Below are 19283 nucleotides of genomic sequence, written 5' to 3'. Positions count from 1 at the left end.
AGAAAGAGAGAAATGAAACCCGTGGTAGGAATGGTGGTTTCAAACAAGATGTAGAAATCAGCAATGGTGGCTGTCGATAGGCTCTTTCATCACAAGCTCTACAATCGTTACATCAATAATATGTTTGATCCGATCATGGAGGTATTTTTTTCTTATTTTTTTGCAAATCATTTTTTTGTTTTGTTTTGAGACTTGATTTTACAACTATGTTGTAGATGGACCCAAAGTATGATTTGGAAATCAAAAATGATGTTGAGGCAGAATGTTCCAAATATGGTCAAGTTCTGCATATTAATGTTGACAAGTATGTTTATTGATGCATTTGATATCGGAAAAGAATATGGAGGAATATTATTAAATTTAGCTTACTTTAAAACTGATTTAATGATCCCCACTAAATACAAGAATAGTGCGGGTTATGTATATTTTTGATTCGAAACCATTCAAGCTTCTGCAGCTGCTCAAGCAACAATGCATAAGAGGTGGTTTGCACGCAAGATGATCTTAGCAGTATTTTTGGTAAGCCTTTTTTTATCATGTTTTTATTGGTAATTTATTTAATCCTGCCAAGATAGTGTATGCCAAGTTGTTGTTGTTGTTGACATTAATTTCAGATGAAATTAATTGAAAAACTTGTCAAAGGGGGAAAGAAATTGACTTAGACGAACTTCAAGCAAGAGCAAATCAAGCTCAGATTCAGAAGGTATTATTTATCTATTTTGTGCGTCTGTTTCATGTTTTATTAAAATACTCGAGGAAGAGGAGGAGGATGACTAATTGCTCTTTCTTTCTCAGCACTACAAAATATCTGGACTCGAACTGGGGATATCCTCTATAGTTGATGCCATTGTAAGCAAAAATTGCTGCTCGTGATGCCTTGTGAACCAGGAACTAACTTATATAGAAATTTGAAGGCTCTATTCATTCAAACTTTTCTTTGAATTTTAATGCAGTGTAAGAATTTATTGTTTCTGGCTCAGTTTATTTTTTACTTTACAAAGGCAAAGTTTGTATTAACATATTCTGGCATTTATACAATATTGGTACTCTTCAAAAATTTATTTGCATAAAAAAAGATCTTTAAAAGAAAATAATATGGTCTAAAAATCCTTCCAACTGATAAATATACAAAGATGCAGATACAACGGTAGAGTAATAATGTGGAAAGATGGCAATTAGAACGAGTGGGCTCAGGCACATGTATTCACAGACTATAAATCATCTGTGAACTCAATTGCTTGGGCTCCTCATGAATTCGGGTTGTGTCTGGCTTGGGATCTTCAGATGGAAACATCTCAATTTTTATTTTTAGATCCGGCGGTAGTTGGGATAATTCCATGATAGAGCAGGCTCATCCTGTAGGAATAACATCAGTTTCTTGGGCCCCTTAATATACAAACGAAATCAAAAGTTGAAATTCTACAGACGGACATGTTTTGACCAAATTCAGAAAGTAAATGTTTCAGATCTACGAGCAGCCAACATGATATCTCAAATAAATGATTAGAATGGTTGAAATTGTAGGTGTTTTTAGGTCTTACCCGCTGTTGCCGAGAATTATAACCTTGAGAATCATACGCCACTACCATCACTACCGATTTCTGCATCTTGTTTGAAACCACCATTTCTACCACATGTTTCATTTCTCTCTTTCTATTCCTTGTATAATCGCAGTCGTAGAGATTCTTCAATCGTCTTCTTTCGTAGTCTATTGTAAATCGATATGAAACCTTAGCCGTTTTCTTTCGTAGTCTATTCAATCGTATATGCGAGAATTGTGTAAAATATATGAAAACGGAATATGATAACTTCTATAACATCAAATGCGAGAAATACCAAATGCGAGAAATACCAAATGCGAAAATATCAAATGCGAGAAATATATCATTCATGCATTTTCATCTAAAACGCGTTAATCAACTCACGCATTTTAGATGAAAATGTGTGAATGACATTTCTCGTAAATGAGCAGTAAATTAGGCGCGCGAGGGGTATTTCAGACTTTTCGCAGGGCAAAAATACCCATTTTGTAAACATTAGCAGGCGCAGGCCTTTTTTGGAATTAAGGCACTTATGAGAACCATTTTATCAAATTTCCCGAATTAAATACGTAAAAATACTAAAAACACTAAGTCAAAATAATTAAAAAAAATTAATAAAACTCAGACTTCCATTTCATACTTTTTAACCCAGCTCTTGCAAAAGAAACTTATTCAAACTGATTTTGTCCCAAATCTTTGGGGGTGTTATAATAATAATAATAATAATAATAATAATAATAATAATAATAATAATAATAATAATAATTACAGTTCAAAGTTCAAAGTAGATAATATAATTTATTGATCTAAGTCAAAGTCGACTATCAAATGTTGAATACTAATTAAATTACAAAATATTTTAATAAGATCAAATCTTAATATTAAACTTTTTCTCTTTTTTATAAAAAGATCTTGTTTATATAAAATTATTCTTTTCGCTTGTAAATGGTCCAAATGTGATATATAAAATTATTCTAAATTATTTAAAAGGATTTTGTTTTGCTTTCTGTTATATTTAAAATATTAAACAAACTAGATTTACTTTTTTGTAATTTAAGTTAAACTCTTTTTTTTTATCTATAAATAACTTTAATTATTTTTTAAGTTAATTCGGTTGAAGATTAAAGAAGAAAATAATTAATATTACAAAGTTTTAGCGATTTTATAGGGATGGTATAAGAATCTAATCTATTTAAAAAAATATTACATTAAATAATTTTAAAAATTTTAAAAATACAAAATGTTAAATGAGTCCAAAAACAAACCATTGAAATTATTATATGAATAAGATGTACTGAGCTCACCTAGTTCATTATTATTTTATTATATATTTATTTATTTATTTATTTATTTATTTATTTTGTTTGGAATCATTTTTATTTTTATCAATAGTAGAATAAAAACCAATACATAAATATTCAAATATGTATTCAGCTTTCAATTGTGTTCTCTCACAATTCAAATGAATCAAAGTAAAACAACTTGAGATCCTCAGCTACCAAGTTAGTATGTTCCCATGTTCCCCTCTCACAAGGTGAGGGGTAGTATGGTAAATAAATAAAAAAAACTTTTTATTTATTTACCATACTACCCCTCACCTTGTGAGAGGGGAACATGGGAACATACTAACTTGGTAGCAGAGGATCCTATTACAGTAAAACAACTTGAGATCCTCTACTACCAAGTTAGTATATTCCCATATTCCCCTCTCACAAGGTGAGGGATAGTATGGTAAATAAATAAAAAAACACCTAATCAGACACATATCCCTTTTGCTATAACCCTGTTTGAAATATTTTTTAAATTGTAGTTGAATTTGTAAAAATAAATAATATAAAATATAAACTCTAGCCAAAAATTTAAACAATACACAAAAGATAATGTAAATCAACCCAATAAAAGACTGACCAAAATTTAACAAATATGTATATATAAACATACTTGAGTAATGTGAAATATTGTACATTTGACCTTATTTATTTTGTTTCACCGTTAAAAAAAAATAATTGAATTTAAATTTGTTGACGGTCAAGGACATCATTTTTCTTTCTTTATATTAACGTCTTATGTGGCATCTTTTTACTTATATTATTTAGCGTTTTTTCATTAAAAAAATTTCCATCCTTCTAATAAATTTCTCTCATCTTCACAGAATTCTTAATAAGTTGAAACTAATTTTCTTATTCTCACAAATCTCTCTTAATTAGTATAAATTCACTTGCTAAAATTCACTTTAAAATAATTAACATCTTATTATTAAAAATTTCATCTAAAAAACTATAAGAAATTATGTAATGCAATATTTTATCTTCTATGTTTGGTGCGTCAATTATTGACTTAGCGACGAGAATGGGTCTCGGTGAGAGCCACCATGACATCGTTCTTTATAATATTCATCTTATTCCGCAATTGCCATTATGATAGTAATCTTCCTCTCCTTCGTATTGACATTATGATGTAGTTCTTTGATTCGTTTCTCTAGTAAATGTTATATTTATGTTGTATAAATTGTACTTTTAATAGACAATACATTTATAAACATTCATTGAATATATCTCAATTATATAAGTTATTTATATTTCAAATCAAGATAACATTACTATTGAATTAAATATTGATCTAAGGTGTTTGTTTGTACTTTAGAGACTCACATATTATTATTTGTTTATGAGTACATTTGATTTTGACAAGATTTAAAGTTTGAATTGTCCTTTTCATTCAAATAATGAAAAACAAAGTCAAAGCTAGTGACGAAAGCCATGCATTTCTAAATTGTAGATGAATTTGTAAAAATAAATAATATAAAATATAAACTCTAGCCAAAAATCTAAACAATACACAAAAGATAATGGGAATCAATCAAATAAAACACTAATCAAAATATAACATACTTAAGTAATGTGAAATATTGTGCATTTGACCTTATCTAATTTGTTTACAGTTAAAAAAAATGACTTAGAGTTCAAATTTTTAGACAGTTAAGGACATATAATTTTTCTTCCTTTATATTCATTTTCAACTCATAAACTCGTTCTCAAACCAAAAATACAGTAAACATCACATGAAACATTGACATCTTCAACCTAAAAAATCATTTTTAAACTTAAAAGAATATTTTTAAAATATTTCTTTTTTACACTAACTTTTTAACTTTATTAAAATAATCTATATATTTATCAACTTTACATATTTAATTCAAATCTTTTCTCATTCATTTAATAAAATAAAATAAAATTAATTATATATTAATAATTCATACACAATAAAAATAATTCAATAATATATTTAAATAAACAATATAACGTAAAATAAAAAAATAAAATAGATAAAATTTTAAGTATAATATAATTTAATAATTTAATTATACATTTTAAAAATATTATAACTTTTTATCTTAAAATTAAAAATTAAAAAACCAAATTAAATATTTTAAATAATTTATAAACAAGTTTAATATTTAAATTAAAAAGTTTATATATTTATAAGGACTAATTTAAAAATTTATAAAAGTTTTTGAGAAATGAACCTTAGATACGCAAAAATGCAATTTTTTTTAGAAAGTCGGTAAAACTCATTTTGCTGTTGTGTTTGGAGGAAAATATGGGTATGGTTTGCGTATAGGGTTGGAGGAAAATATGGGTATGGGTTTGCGTATAGGATTCCGTTGGAGATGTCCTTATTTAGCTTTTTTTTTCAGTAAAAATTTTCCCACCCTTCTAATAATTTTCTCTTATCTTAACTGAATTCTTAATAAGTTAGAAACTAATTTTCTCATTCTCACAAATCTCTCTTAATTAGTATATAATTCACTTGCTAAAATTCACTTTAAAATAATTAACATCATATTATCAACATTTTCATCTAAAAAATTATAAGAAATTATGTAATGCAATATTTTATCTTCTATATTTGGTGCGTGTACCTAAATTATTGACTCGGTGATGACATCTATTTTTCTAATATTCATCTCATTTCGCAATTGCCATTATGATAGCTAGTAATCTTCTGTTCTTTGATCCGTTTCTATAGTAAATGTTATATTTATGTCGTATAAATGGTACTTTTAATAGACAATAAATTTTTTAATTTAATAGGTTCATAAAATTACATTCATTGAATATATCTCAATTATAACACAATTATATAAGTTATTTATATTTCAAATCAAGATAACATTGACTACTATTGAATTAAATATTGATCTATGGTGTTTGTTTGTACTTTATATAGACTCACATATTATTATTTGTTTATGAACAAGATTTAAAGTTTGAAATGACCTCTTTATTCAAATAATGAAAAGCAAAGTCAAAGCTAGTGACGAAAGCATACATTTCTCCTCATTACAAAAACCCACAAACCATCATCAATATCTTCTTCATCAGATACTTGATAATGCATATAGAGAGAATGGGTATTATTTGGCCATGGAGTTGGGAAATAAATATTGTAGCTATTGTTCTAATCTATGTAATAAGAAAATTGGTTTCAAAAAGAAAAGAGAAAAAGAATCTCCCACCAGGCCCAAGAGGAATCCCAATACTTGGCCATTTCCACCTTATGGGTAAACTTCCCCATAGGGACTTCCATCGGCTCGCTCAAACACACGGCCCCATAATGCTCCTCAGGTTTGGTTTCTCGCCAACCGTTGTGGTCTCTTCCCCAGCCGCAGCCGAACAGTTCTTGAAAACACATGATTTGGTGTTCGCCAGCCGCCCCAAAGAAGAAGCTCCTAAGCGCATGGCTTTCGGACAAAAAAACTTAAGTTCTTCCCCTTATGGACCTTATTGGCGCACCATGCGCAAGTTTTGCACCTTGCACCTCCTTAGCAACCTCAAGATCGCTTCGTTTTCCCAACTCAGAAAGGTATATCGAAATAATTGATCACAAAGACTCTAGAAGATGAATCAAAGTAGTTTTTAACTAACTTTTGTTTGAAATGGTGAAACGTTTCATTAAACTCTCAATCAGAAAATCTCAACATTCGGATATAGCATTTAGTTATTACAGTCAGGATCAATCCCAACAAGCCCATGGCTAGCTACAACCCCTAAATAAAAGACTATATATTATGTCTTTATTCTCTTTTTGCAAAAAAGAACAACATTGAGATCGGGTTAGAGCAACCCAATCTTCAGCATACAAGTAGCTTATGTCTCAATCTCAATTTCAAAATATTATTCTTACTAAAGGAACTATATATATAAATGAATGCATGCAGGAAGAGTTAAGTATCCTAATAGAGGAGGTGAAAAATGTTGCAGCAAAAGGGGGAGAATTATCTTTCGATTTGAGCAGTAGGGTTTCGACAATGAGCACAGCGGTTAGTTGTCGGATGGTGTTCGGGAAGAAGTATGGTGACGACGATTTTGATAAGAGGGGGTTCAAGTATGTAATACAGGAAATGATGGAGCTTGTTATCACTCCCAATCTTGCTAACTATTTTCCATATATTGGAGTTTTCGATCTGCAGGGTCTCACTCGCCGCATGAAGGTGGTAGGCAAGGTCAGAATATCTCATTATTATCTTTATCCTTCAAATTATCAACCAAAATACTTTATATATCCTTATTAAAAGAAGTATACGATTATTTGAAACTAAAAATGAAATGACAAGCAGGTTCTTGACTCCTTCTTTGAAAGGGTGATAGAAGAACATGTTATGGTCGATTCGGGTCATGAAGGGAAGGACTTTCTTACCATTTTACTCTCCTTCATGGATTCTCATGAAGATAATGTTGAATTTGGTATTGGTAGAGACCATGTCAAAGCCACCATGCTGGTAATTGGTAATCATATTGTAATCACATATATATATTTATACTTATAATAATTAGTTAAATGAATATGAAGGATATGTTGGCGGCGTCAATGGACACAACGGCGACCACAATTGATTGGGTTTTATCCGAGTTGATAAAGAACCCGACAATCATGAAGAAAGTGCAAGAAGAGATCGAACAAGTGGTAAGCATGGAGAGAACAGTTGAAGAATCAGATCTCGAAAAGTTAACCTACTTGAATATGGTGATCAAAGAAACACTCCGTTTGCACCCAACCGTACCACTCCTCCTTCCACACGAGTCCATGGAGGATTGCACCATCGAAGGCTTCCACATCCCTCGCAATTCACGAGTCTTCATAAACGTGTGGGCAATAGGACGCGACAAGGGCTCGTGGACCGACCCAGAAATGTTTGTGCCAGAGAGATTTGAGGGGACCAATGTAGATCTTCGTGGGCGTGACTTTGAGCTTATCCCGTTTGGTTCTGGTAGAAGGGGTTGCCCCGGGATTCAACTAGGACTCGTTCTGGTCCAGTTCGTGGTAGCTCAGTTAGTGCATTGCTTTAATTGGAAGCTTCCGGGTGGAATTTCACCGGAGGAACTTGACATGACGGAGGTTCTAGGCATCGTTTCGGCTAGAGCCAAACATCTTGTGGCAATTCCGACCTATCGCCTTCACATTTAAGTAACATTATATAAGGCTTTGCTTTGTTACTACACTTCAAATTAAATTGTTTTATTTACTATAAATAAATCTGTTAATGATATAAATGGAGCGACCCAATTATGTTTCATCAACTTATCTAGTTCTTGATTTTCAAGAGATGTTTGTATGGTATGAAATCATATTTCAAGACAAAGAACTTTTACTTTTCCAAAGTTAACTAGGACTATATATAGGGCTCCCTTGGTATCTTTGTAATTTGAAGGTTTTACCATAATTTTAATTAACTTGAAAAGAAAAAAAATCTTGATTCACAAATTACTAGTCCACATTCTCCAAACCCTGGTTTAACCTTGAGCCGAAGGGGGATTGGGCCACACACCTACTCGCCCAGCCAAATGAACTTGTTTGTCAACCTTCTTCTGATTCTGAAATCATAAGATATAAAAAACACCCATAAGTGATAAGCCACACTACAATGACAGAGCCTAATACTAGTTGGCCCATTGGGAATCTGAATTTGAATTCATAAAAAAAAATCACTAATCAAATGAGATATGTGACTGGAGTTCAGTTTATTAGACAGCATAATTTTAGTTTCTTGAACTATATTATTTAAAGTGGTCTATATAACTAGTGAAGATTGAAAAGATGATAATAAAATATATATGAGCATAATAGTGATTCTAGTTTTAAGTAACTCCAACATACCTAGTATATTTTGCAACACCCCTACCAAGTTGAAGCATACAAAATCAATCATGTCAAGTTCATTACAAATAATTTGCACAAAAGTAAGTTCATAACATTATATGGATAATACCGACGAGACAAATAGGGAACGGATATTCTCCTCAACGTTGTCGAAACCACATGGCAATCCATATATAATTAGCAATAAAAAAGGCAATCAAACCCTATATGCTTGGAACATTTGCAATAGAATTAGAGCAATGAAGCTAGCCTAACTTGGTTGTCATAATTGGAATGACCAATTTTGCGGGAAATAACTTGGGTATTGTAATCATCACTAGATCATAGTATAATTACTTTAATGATAATCACTCGATCATATTATTACTTTAGAGTAAATATATTGAGAAACAATTAAAATTATACCTTGTATGGCTTCCATGACATCGTCATTATAGACACCCAGCGGTGAGCCATGAACAGAGAGAAGCATCTCACCAAGCTTTGGGAGCCTACGGGTTTTTGGAGTCATTCCAACAGACAATCTGTGGCTGGTTGCCTGCAATACTAACAGAATTAGGCTAAGGATTAAGCATAATACAATATATATACTAACAGTATTAGGCTAAGGAATTTAATGGAGGAAAAAGTAATGAATACTAGAGAAAACAAAATTGTGAAGAGAAGAATCTGACTCCATTTGGAAAATACAAGACCATAACATCTGTTTCTTTGCACATACAAATTCATCTGACAAAAAGGGAAAAAATATGCCCAAAGATGTTTTCTTTTTCTAGAAAATAAGAGATTTAGATCATGTATCTGGAGAATAAGACTTGCAGTTGTAGGCCAGTGAATAAGGTAATATTTAATAGCACAATTTATCACTTGATCTAAATAATTAATTGTTATTTAAAATCACGTAATTATTTAGATTCATCTCAAATTAAGCTAAAATATGACTTATTTCGGTAGAGCATGAATATCTTAACTCGGTAATAGAGTAAGAGCGTTAAAAAAAGACAACCTTAACTCTTGGAAATTAATCAAATTACGTCAAATAATCTTTAAGTACCACAGATTATCAACCCATCTTACAAAACTTCAAATAAATTTCAGATATTTTCATTTGGTTTACTTAACATTTAATTTTAGACACTTAAAAAATTTATTATTCAATGCTTAATTTTCAGTTTTATAAAATGCACCAGTAGACTCACAAGAACATAAGCAAGTGTGTTAATATTGCAAGACTAGCTTATCAGTTTCATTCATCCTAAAACTCAAACTATGTATGGATTATAAATTTTACTACTCTAATAAATTCTACATAGGAAAGCTTATAAAGAAAGTATGCAAGAGATAGTCACAAGACAAACAGACCCCTGGAGTTTGAAGAGCTTCTTGCAATCCAAGCATGTGAGTGTTATGCTTCTCTGGAACCTACAAAACCAGAAAACTTAGAATCTAGAAGTAGATCATTGAGCAAAGGAAAAAAAATGATATTTGAGGAGTAAACAGACCCATGGTTGCATGACATGCCTAGTGTGACCAAAATATGTTATATACCAAACCAGAAATCATATAACATACTAACTTGGATTTCAGGGAAAGTTTTCAAGTATTAGGTATGATATTGTATTACAATGTTAGAATAATATCTCATAGGATAGTATAACTATTATATAAATGAGGATAATCATGTGAGCTTTTATTCTATTGTGAACTTATTCTTATGATGATATCCTATAAACAAATAATCTCTATTAATTAAGTTAATATATTCTAAATAATACTTCTTATACAAGCTTGGTCCAATGTTCAAACCCAGTAACTATTTCTCTAGTCTGTGAAAAACAAGTAAAGCTACATTAACCACCCGTAACAGCCTCTGTAAAGAATAGACTGAGAATAATAATTGAGAAACTACTTACAAAATCCTCCATCAACATGTTGTCAGAACCAAGAAGGCTATTACCAACTGCAAAAAGAGTATCATCTATGTTAAGTAAAAGGCAACCCAATCTTGAAGCTCAGGCACAAAGAGAAGAAACAAAGCCATACCTCCAGAAACTTCAAAGCTGGCAAAAGATGGCATAGCAGCAGAAGAGCAGGGATAAACTGAAGATAATCGGCGTAAAAGTGAAGCATGTATGTTTCTATCTTCAGTTTGATTCATCAATTCATTATCTGTATCTTTATACTTAACTTCATACTGTCCATTTTTTTCATTTTTAGTCAACATTACGTTTGGAAGATTTTCGTTGAAAAACTGCAGTACAGGAACCTGAAGTTGTTCTTGAGTGAAATTTGATTTAAGCAGAAGCAAGCCATTCGACAAATGTTGAGTCTCCATATCAGCTAAAGCCCTGATTGCTGCAATAGGGCGATCCACTGAACAAAGCACAAAATAAAAAGACTAATTAGATTCTACTTACTTTTTTAAGCGAGAAGGTAAATGTCGAAACACCAAATGCAAATGACATAGTGGGCCTCAGATGCTCAGGTTATTTCTACACAAGGACCTACTAGCTTGTGAATGAAGAGGATAATGTTTTCATATTTTTTCCATGCCATGAGCCTATAATAAGATCTTATCATCTCTTAAAATCAACAAATAATAACACATAATCCATTGATTTCTGAAGGCGGTAAGATTTAAGCATTCAACCGCCCATTCAATAGTGAGATCTCTAATTACTAACCAAGTATTGAGTACGAATAAATATTAGTCAATAACTATTACTTGGCATGTTACCTCCTTGAGCACCAAAACTATTCACAAGAACTGGTACTGGTACATATAGCTGCAGTTCTAATTGCAAGATTTTGTAAACAGTATACTCCAGTCATTATGTTCCATTCAATCATTTTGCTTTTAAGCTAAATGTTAAGTCAATAAACTGCTTTTTTTTTCTTGAACAACATTGGCACTACATATAATAATAAAAGATCCTTCAGCATAATAAGATGAAATTAATAAGCATTAAAAATAATACATTTGCTTATTGAAGATATTAATCACATTATATGAGAACTAGTTCAGACTTGAGAGAAGAGTAGGATTAGAAATGTGCAGAGGATCTCATATGGTCATAGGACTCAAAACATTAATTTGCAGGATCCAATTTACAAGAAGCTATTGCAAAAGAAAAAGACTTCCTTGCCAAAAAAGAATCCTAAATGGGAGATAGATAAAGGGTAAAGGGATTAGTAGCCTTTATTAGCATCACTGTAGCAAACTGTTATAAATATAAATAGTAGAATAAGGTTAATGGTATGATTTTAAATAGAATATTAGTATAAATATCTATGATATTATAACTTGTAACCGCAAAGCAGTTGTTGAATATGTGTTGATTTACGTTCTCAAAAAAAGAATATGTGTTGATTTATCTTTATCACTCTCCTCCTTAATTTTCATTGGTAACCCTAGGAGGCTGTTGGGATCCTTATGCCTTGCCTATGCTGTGTTATTTCACATTGGAACTCTTCATCTGTATTTACTTTTTGTCTCCTTAATTTGTATTTATACATCTCATTGTACCAGTTGTTGATCTATCTGAAATATATCATATACACAGATGTATTCTTGAATCTTGTATGCTCTATGGAAGTTCTAGTTTATCATCCTTTTCTCTCTAATTTCTCATGTTAGGCTAAGATCATTATTTTTTCATCTCAACTCACTCTTCTAAACCTTAATTCTGAACAGTTATGTAACACAAGAAAACCCATTAAGAAGAAGAAGAAAAACCAATTTATGATAATTATAGACATGTAACTAACTAGTAGAGCACAAAGATATATTACTTCGAAGAAATATCTTTATCAAATGAATTATAAATTTTCCTATTAGAACTCTGTACTATTGTATATGTAAAAAGAGAACTCAAACTACAATAGTGGGAATAGCAACGAAGTAGATTGAAGTTTAATTGATAACTCCTGTACCATTAACAATTTCAGAACTTTTTGCCCCTTCCTCTCTCATTTAACAATTTCATGAATGTATATAATATTTGTGATTTGATGGAAGAAGGGACAATAGAAAATGACATTATCACAAAAATGGGATGAAGCAAGTATTCCCCTTATAGATTAAGTCACTCATTTATCTAAGCAAATGCTTACCTTCTGCAAAATCATCTTTCTTAACGACCAGGGGATTCATTCTACTAACTTTGTTTTGCTTTCTGACAGGAGATGAAGCTGATTGAGGACATTTCTTCCTGCCTCGCGTGTTAGCCATTGATCTTAATAATCTTATCCCAAGATTCTTAGTTTAGGGTTTGTCTTTTAGCAAAAGAGAACTTTGTATGATGATAAACTTACAGAAACGGTGCCTGAGTGAGTGAGTGAGGAGAAGAAACTGTAATGCCGGAGCCGTCTCAATTCTGCCGGCGGTGGAGTCTCAATTTGGCCGTCGCTGGTTTGGTTTGGTTAGGTATCAAAAACTTTTCCCTCTATTTTATTCATTTGAAAGAAGAACATATATGGATGGATAGTCAAAAATGTCTATTTTTCTCACTTTTCATTATTAATAATTTATCTTTTCTACCTATTAATTTATAAATATTTTATTGTTAATTTATTAATATACTTTTTTTAAATAATAATAAGATAATGAATCAATCAAATAATAAAATATATAAATATTTTAAATATATATTATGTTTTATTTAAATAAATACAGAAGAATAAATAAATTAAATAATAAAATATTTAATTTTTTTTTTAAATATAGGTTAGTCAACAAATTGTAAATACATTAATTACAAAAAGAAAAACAAAATATTTTGATTTATTATGTTTTAAATAAGTATTTTTAATATTATTATATTATTTTTTTTACTTTAAATTATATTTTATTTTTAATTTGTCTTATAGATATAAAATTTGTAATGTATTGATTATGAAAATTAAAGAATACTTTGATATACTGTTTGATTTTGTAAAAATATATGTTTAGATATTACCTTTTGAATTTATGTTTTTAGATAATGTAATACCTAAAATGGTAATTAATGAACTAATATTTTTTTTAAAAATAAATATAATATAATTAATAATTATTTATTCTAGTTTTGAATATTTTTATTATTAAATTTTTTTTTATTTTTTTTAATATTTTAATAAATATGAGTGATAAATTATAATATAAAACAGAAATAAATAATTAAATTTTTATGGTTTTCACTCTTTTATATATATATATTAAATTATAAAAGATGTACATATATATTTTTTAAATTATAAAAAATGTTAAATAAAAATAATAATAAAGATACCAACTATATATTAAAGAAGAAATGATTGAAGAATGAAATTTGAAAAAGAAAATCGTGAGGTTGAAAAAATAATAAATTCTTACTCTATATTTTTTTTCTTTTTTTCCTAATAACATGATCATTCTCACATTCAATTTTCTCTTTCATCCAAATTCTTTTTAAAAACATAATAACTTAAAATTTTATTTACAATAATAATAAAATTTAAAAAGAAATATATATTAATGGGTGACATGCACAATATCAACAATGTCTCGTCATTATCATTTGTATCTCATTCACTAAAAATCTTTAACTTCTTCTATCATTACTATTGCTTTATATATAAATATTTATATTTGTCTCTCATCATATACAATTAATTTTTATATTAGGAATGATAAACTCAACGAAATAGTAGTGAAAGCAAGGCACGAATTTTACGTGGCAAATGGGTAGGAGAGAAAGACAGAAAAAATAAAATAAATTGAAACGTTTCATTTCTCCTAAAACTAAAACTCTCTTTCTCTTTCGTTTCATTTCCCCTAAATCCACCGACGATTCTTTTCTTTCATTTTTATCGACTTCTCTTTCGATCGGTCGAAATGGTAAGTCTTCTTCCGTTTATCTATCGTTCGTTATGTTCCGTTTATATTCCGTTTCATACTTCTTCTCGTCTTCAGGTTGGTGCAGGTGCATCATTCGGCAAAACAACACCAACTCCAAGGTAAAAACACCATGTATTTATCTTTTTATAATTGAATCTGTTTAGCATTGATGGTTTAGTGCATGGAATTAGGGTTAAGATGATTAGGGTTTAGATGATTGGTTTAGGGTTTAGGATTTAGCGATTAAGGTTTAACTACATTTTGGGTTTAGTTGCAGAAACAATTTCAATTAGGTTGTAAAAAAGAGTCATTTCTGGTTCCGAAACCAGCATTTCTGGTTCCGAAACCAGCTTTTCTAGTCCCAAAATAGGTATTTCTAATCCCGAAACAGGCATTTTTGGTCCCAAAATAAGCATTTATGGTTCCGAAACAGACATTTTTGGTCTGAAATAGGTATTTCTAGTCCCGAAACAGGCATTTCTAGTCCTGAAACAGGCTTTTCTAGTCCCGAAACAGGCATTTCTAGTCTCGAAACATACATTTTTGGTCCCGAAACAGACATTTTTGGTCCTGAAACCAACATTTTTAGTCCCGAAACCAGCATTTCTGGTCCCGAAACAATCATTTTTGGTCCCAAAACCAGCTTTTCTTGTCCTAAAACAAGCATTTCTGGTCCCGAAATAGGCATTTTTGGTCCCGAAACAGGCATTTCTAGTCTTGAAACAGGCTTTTCTGGTCCTGAAACAGACATTTCTGGTCCCGAAATCACCATTTTCAGGCCCTAAAATGGTTATTTCAGACTCCGAAATGGTTTCTATGCGATCTTTTATGGCTATTTTATTTCTTTTTTAAACGAATAATCTTATTGTAACGTTAATTTGATTTGTAGGTCATGTATGAAAATCCAGATCTTCTTATTGATCAAATTAATGAAGAAATGAGATTATTTGAGATCTCTCGAAATGTATAATAGATTATATTTTAAATGTACTATAAAGGACAAATTGTAACATTGTAAATAAAGTTTTTAATTAAGTAAATTTCTAGTATAACAACTTTGTTTTCAATTATTTTTGATTTTTTAGTATTCATTATAATGTTTCAAATTAAAAAATATTCAAAAAAGTGTTTCTACATAGCATAAATCAAACAAATATATTTTTTTAAAACAATTCTAAATAATCCTACATCAAACAAGTCTTTATAAAAAAAACTGATGAGTTTTCAATTAATGTGTATTGAAGCTAAATTAACGTGTTTTCATGGGAGTACGCATTGACGCTTCTTCATATCACCTTCTTTTTCATAAAGATCATTTTTTTTATTTATTCTCCATTAATGGACTTCTTATGATCTCTATATCAGCAATGACATTTTTGTCCATATAATTCATTATTAATTCATTTGTATTAGAGATTTTGTATAGAAAAAAAAACAATGAATAGACAATCATGTTTATTGAAAATCTTTGAGCAAAAATTATATATATATATATATATATATATGTTTGTTCTTTACAATAAACCAAAACACAACTCAAATGTAATCTATTTTTTAGACCTCTCCAATAGATCATTGTTATTCTTTACCGTCTACGTCGGAGAAATGACAGTTAACTGCAAAGAAATGAAACAAGCATAAAAGTTCTTATAGAAACCATTTTAGGGCCTAAAATCACTCCCACAAAATTTGGTACCAAAAATCACCCCGAAATGCTGGTTTCGGGATTAAAAATAGTAGTTTCGGAACCAGAAATGCTGGTTTTGGGGCCAGAAATAGTGGTTTCGGGACTCTTTTTTACAACCCTAATCCAAATCGATTCAGCAGTTAAAATATAATATTGATATCCAAATCTTTTACAACCCTAATCTAAATCGATTCAGCAGCTAAAGCATAAACGTTAAACATAAATATTGATATGACAATCATTTCGAACGGAAGATAAACGAAAAAAGAAAAAAGACTTACCATTTCGATCGATCAGAAGGGAAGAAGTCGATGAAACGTTTCGGTAAGATCGATAGTGGGTTGGGTTTTGTGAAAATGAAACGAAAGATAAAGAGAGATGTCGTGAGGGTTTTGGTTTTGGGGAAAAATGAAACATTTCATATACGGAAGAAATCTTACCATTTCGATTGATCGGAAAAAAATCGATAAAAATGAAAGAAGAGAATCGCCGGTGGGTTTAGGAAAATAAAACAAAAGAGAAAGAGAGAGAATGAAACAAAAGAAAGAGAAAGAATATGATTTTGGTTTTAGGGGAAAATGGAAAGTTTCAATTTAATTATTTGTTTTTATTCTCTCTCTCCTACCCACGTGGTCTGCCACGTAGGATTCGTGGCTTAGTTTTCGTGAGAATTTCGTTAAGAATATCATTTCTCTTTTTATATATATAAAAAGTGAAAAAACATAAAATTTATTTAACTATATATATATATATCTAAGGATTCTATCTCGTATCATCGGTCATTGAAGAAAAATTATCGATAAAAGCATCAGAAAAAGCAAATTCAACTTAAGACGTTGATGGTATTGTTTACACGAAAAAATGAGATTGTCTCATATTGTTTTATCATTTTATTTTTTTAGCTTTCCAATTTTTGGGTCATGTCCACTTTAGTATTTTTGTTTGAAAAAATATTTTTTATCACGATTTTGTAATTCTCTTTTTATTTGAAAGTTTCAACGCTTCATTTTTTGGAGAATGCCCTAGTGAATGATTTGTTTTTTTGTTTTAAAGACTTTAACGCTTCATTTATTTTGAAAAATGACTCTAGTGCATGGCTTGAAGTTTTTATTCAATTTTTGAAAATTCCCATAGCACTTGTTTAAGGTTTTTCACTTTTTTTTTTTATTTTTGGAAAATACTCCTAGCACTTGTCTAGGGATTTTCATATTTTTATTGTGAGTTGAGCCGTGCATTGATCTCTCTCGTTTTAAAACAAATTTTGGATCAAAACATGTTCGGAGTCTCATTTCGAGTGTTGTTTTAGACCACTTCAAAAGGAGGTTGATTTTCTTTATCTTTTTCTTTCGATGCAGAGGTCATCAATAATGTACTCGAATCCCTATTCTGGCGATTATTTTGAAAAACTTTTTTTAAAGAGAATTTTCTCCCGAAACATCATTTTTGACGTTTTAATCAAGCTTTCAATTTGCGGCACATGCTTTGAAATTTCATCACGCTTCATTTATTAAAAAAAAATATTGAAGTGATTCTTCGTCATTCTCGGCTTCAGAAAGTTCGTATTGTACTTGGGATACTACCTGACAGAATCAGTACACGTGTGCTGCTTTTGAGCAATCAAAACGCAAGTCTCAATAATATCGAGTGGTGATTTCAATTTCTCATCCACTTTGAGTATTATATTTTTTTTGTGACGACCTGGTATATTTGATAGAATCGATACACATATGCTCTTGCTTTTAATCAAAACAAGAGTTTATGTGAGCAATAGGTAGTGATTTCAATATCTCAACTATGAGAGAAACTATGGTTTCTCTTTTTAGCAGCATCGGTATATCTGACATAATCAATACACTCGAGTTCTTGCTTTTAGTCAACAAAGACAAGAGTCTAGATGAACACGCAGTGGTGATTTCAATGTCTTAACCTTAATAACTATTTTTGTTCACTTATTATTATATTGTATTTCAAGCTTCGAGTTTCAACTCATTTCTCATTTTTTTGAAACGTTTTTTTTTCTTTTAGAAAGTAGAACAATGTTCTTTATTCACTTGGTTTGAGCTTAGACTTTGATTTTTTTCAAGAGCTTCCATTTTTTTTCTTTATTTAGAATTAATCACGAATACACGAAACGATGTAATTGGATATCCTTTGCTCGAACCGTCGATGGAATTATCAAGTTCCTTTTGAAAATCATCAAAGAGACACTCTCATCTCGACTTGTATATGTTTTCTAATATCCTTTTTTAAATATTTTTCTTGTCTTTTTTTATAGAGAGTTCTTGTTGATCATTCCTCACATAGTTTTTTTTAGAAAACGAATTGTTACAATCGGGCCTCGAGACAAGACTGCCTATTGATCCTCTTGAGAAATGGATCAGGTTGAAACGAAGTTCATGGTGCAAAAGTGTTAGTTTTATTTTGGAAATGCCCCTAGTATGAAATAGAGTTTTATTCTTTTTTTCAGTTTTTTACCCCTAGTGTGAACTAGGTTCCTTTTTCTTTTATTTTTTGAATGGTTTAGAATGTGTTACTTACGATAAAGGGCTTACGTTTCACGATCATTCCTTTTTTTAATATGGCTTAAAGCTCATTATTGAGGATATACGTCTTACATCGCTTCTAGTTTTATTCTTTTTGTTCTTGTTTAGATGACTTATAATGCGCTATCGGTGATAGACATCTTACATCACATCTTTTTTTTAATGTCCCTAGTCTTAACATAGAGATTTGTTTGTTTCGAAATCATGAATAACATATTATTTGTTTTTTTAAAACGAGATGATGATTATGATCGGGTCTAGTGAATAGGTTGCCTACAAATCTTTTGTCAAAGAATCAGTTTATTGACGTAATTTGTGGTCATTTGAATCTTTTTTTTTCATTTTGTTTGTATTTCAATTTTTTCATTTTTCTCTTGAAGATGTCCTAGTGTATGAACTAAGATTTTATTTTATCAGAAGATTTCTTAGTATGATAACTAGAGTTTAATTCTCCTTTTTTCATTCATTTTATTTTTAAGTGCATTAGTGTACAA

At 30.2% G+C, this 19283-nt stretch overlaps 3 protein-coding genes across 4 annotated transcripts; 1 reads left to right on the top strand and 2 right to left on the bottom strand.

The window, feature by feature from the left end:
• Positions 1-5909: 5909 nt before the first annotated feature.
• Positions 5910-8012, top strand: LOC124928629 (cytochrome P450 71AU50-like). Its single transcript, XM_047468865.1, has 4 exons — positions 5910-6407; positions 6763-7047; positions 7162-7323; positions 7395-8012. The coding sequence occupies exons 1-4, from the start codon at positions 5937-5939 to the stop codon at positions 8007-8009; spliced, it is 1533 nt and encodes a 510-aa protein (XP_047324821.1). The 5' UTR covers positions 5910-5936; the 3' UTR covers positions 8010-8012.
• Positions 8013-8031: 19 nt separating this feature from the next.
• LOC124928628 lies at positions 8032-13143 on the bottom strand. 2 transcript variants are annotated; one of them, XM_047468863.1, is made up of 7 exons: positions 13017-13143; positions 12816-12946; positions 10746-11075; positions 10616-10662; positions 10065-10124; positions 9108-9240; positions 8032-8416 (listed from the first exon to the last, which is right to left on the bottom strand). In XM_047468863.1, the coding sequence occupies exons 2-7, from the start codon at positions 12931-12933 to the stop codon at positions 8400-8402; spliced, it is 705 nt and encodes a 234-aa protein (XP_047324819.1). In that variant the 5' UTR covers positions 12934-12946; positions 13017-13143; the 3' UTR covers positions 8032-8399. The 2 variants fall into 2 exon arrangements, with proteins under 2 accessions (XP_047324819.1, XP_047324820.1); XM_047468864.1 differs by having other exon boundaries at positions 12816-12913; positions 13017-13127.
• Positions 13144-14935: 1792 nt separating this feature from the next.
• On the bottom strand, positions 14936-15331 carry LOC124930352 (merozoite surface protein CMZ-8-like). The gene has a single exon (XM_047470704.1). The coding sequence runs from the start codon at positions 15329-15331 to the stop codon at positions 14936-14938; it is 396 nt and encodes a 131-aa protein (XP_047326660.1).
• Positions 15332-19283: the final 3952 nt, after the last annotated feature.

The sequence above is a fragment of the Impatiens glandulifera genome, chromosome 3, assembly GCF_907164915.1.
Source record: "Impatiens glandulifera chromosome 3, dImpGla2.1, whole genome shotgun sequence".
In the NCBI taxonomy this organism is placed as follows: domain Eukaryota; kingdom Viridiplantae; phylum Streptophyta; class Magnoliopsida; order Ericales; family Balsaminaceae; genus Impatiens; species Impatiens glandulifera.
This window is presented reverse-complemented; position numbering and strand designations above follow the sequence as displayed.

Coding starts and splice junctions, on each gene's coding strand:
- LOC124928629 (XM_047468865.1), top strand. CDS start 5,937: ATGCATATAGAGAGAATGGGTATTATTTGGCCATGGAGTTGGGAAATA. Junction 6,408..6,762: donor CGTTTTCCCAACTCAGAAAG/GTATATCGAAAT, acceptor GAATGCATGCAG/GAAGAGTTAAGTATCCTAAT. Junction 7,324..7,394: donor ATGTCAAAGCCACCATGCTG/GTAATTGGTAAT, acceptor ATGAATATGAAG/GATATGTTGGCGGCGTCAAT.
- LOC124928628 (XM_047468863.1), bottom strand. CDS start 12,933: ATGGCTAACACGCGAGGCAGGAAGAAATGTCCTCAATCAGCTTCATCT. Junction 10,663..10,745: donor CAGCTTTGAAGTTTCTGGAG/GTATGGCTTTGT, acceptor CTCTTTTTGCAG/TTGGTAATAGCCTTCTTGGT. Junction 10,125..10,615: donor ACATGTTGATGGAGGATTTT/GTAAGTAGTTTC, acceptor CTGGTTTTGTAG/GTTCCAGAGAAGCATAACAC.
- LOC124930352 (XM_047470704.1), bottom strand. CDS start 15,331: ATGGTGATTTCGGGACCAGAAATGTCTGTTTCAGGACCAGAAAAGCCT.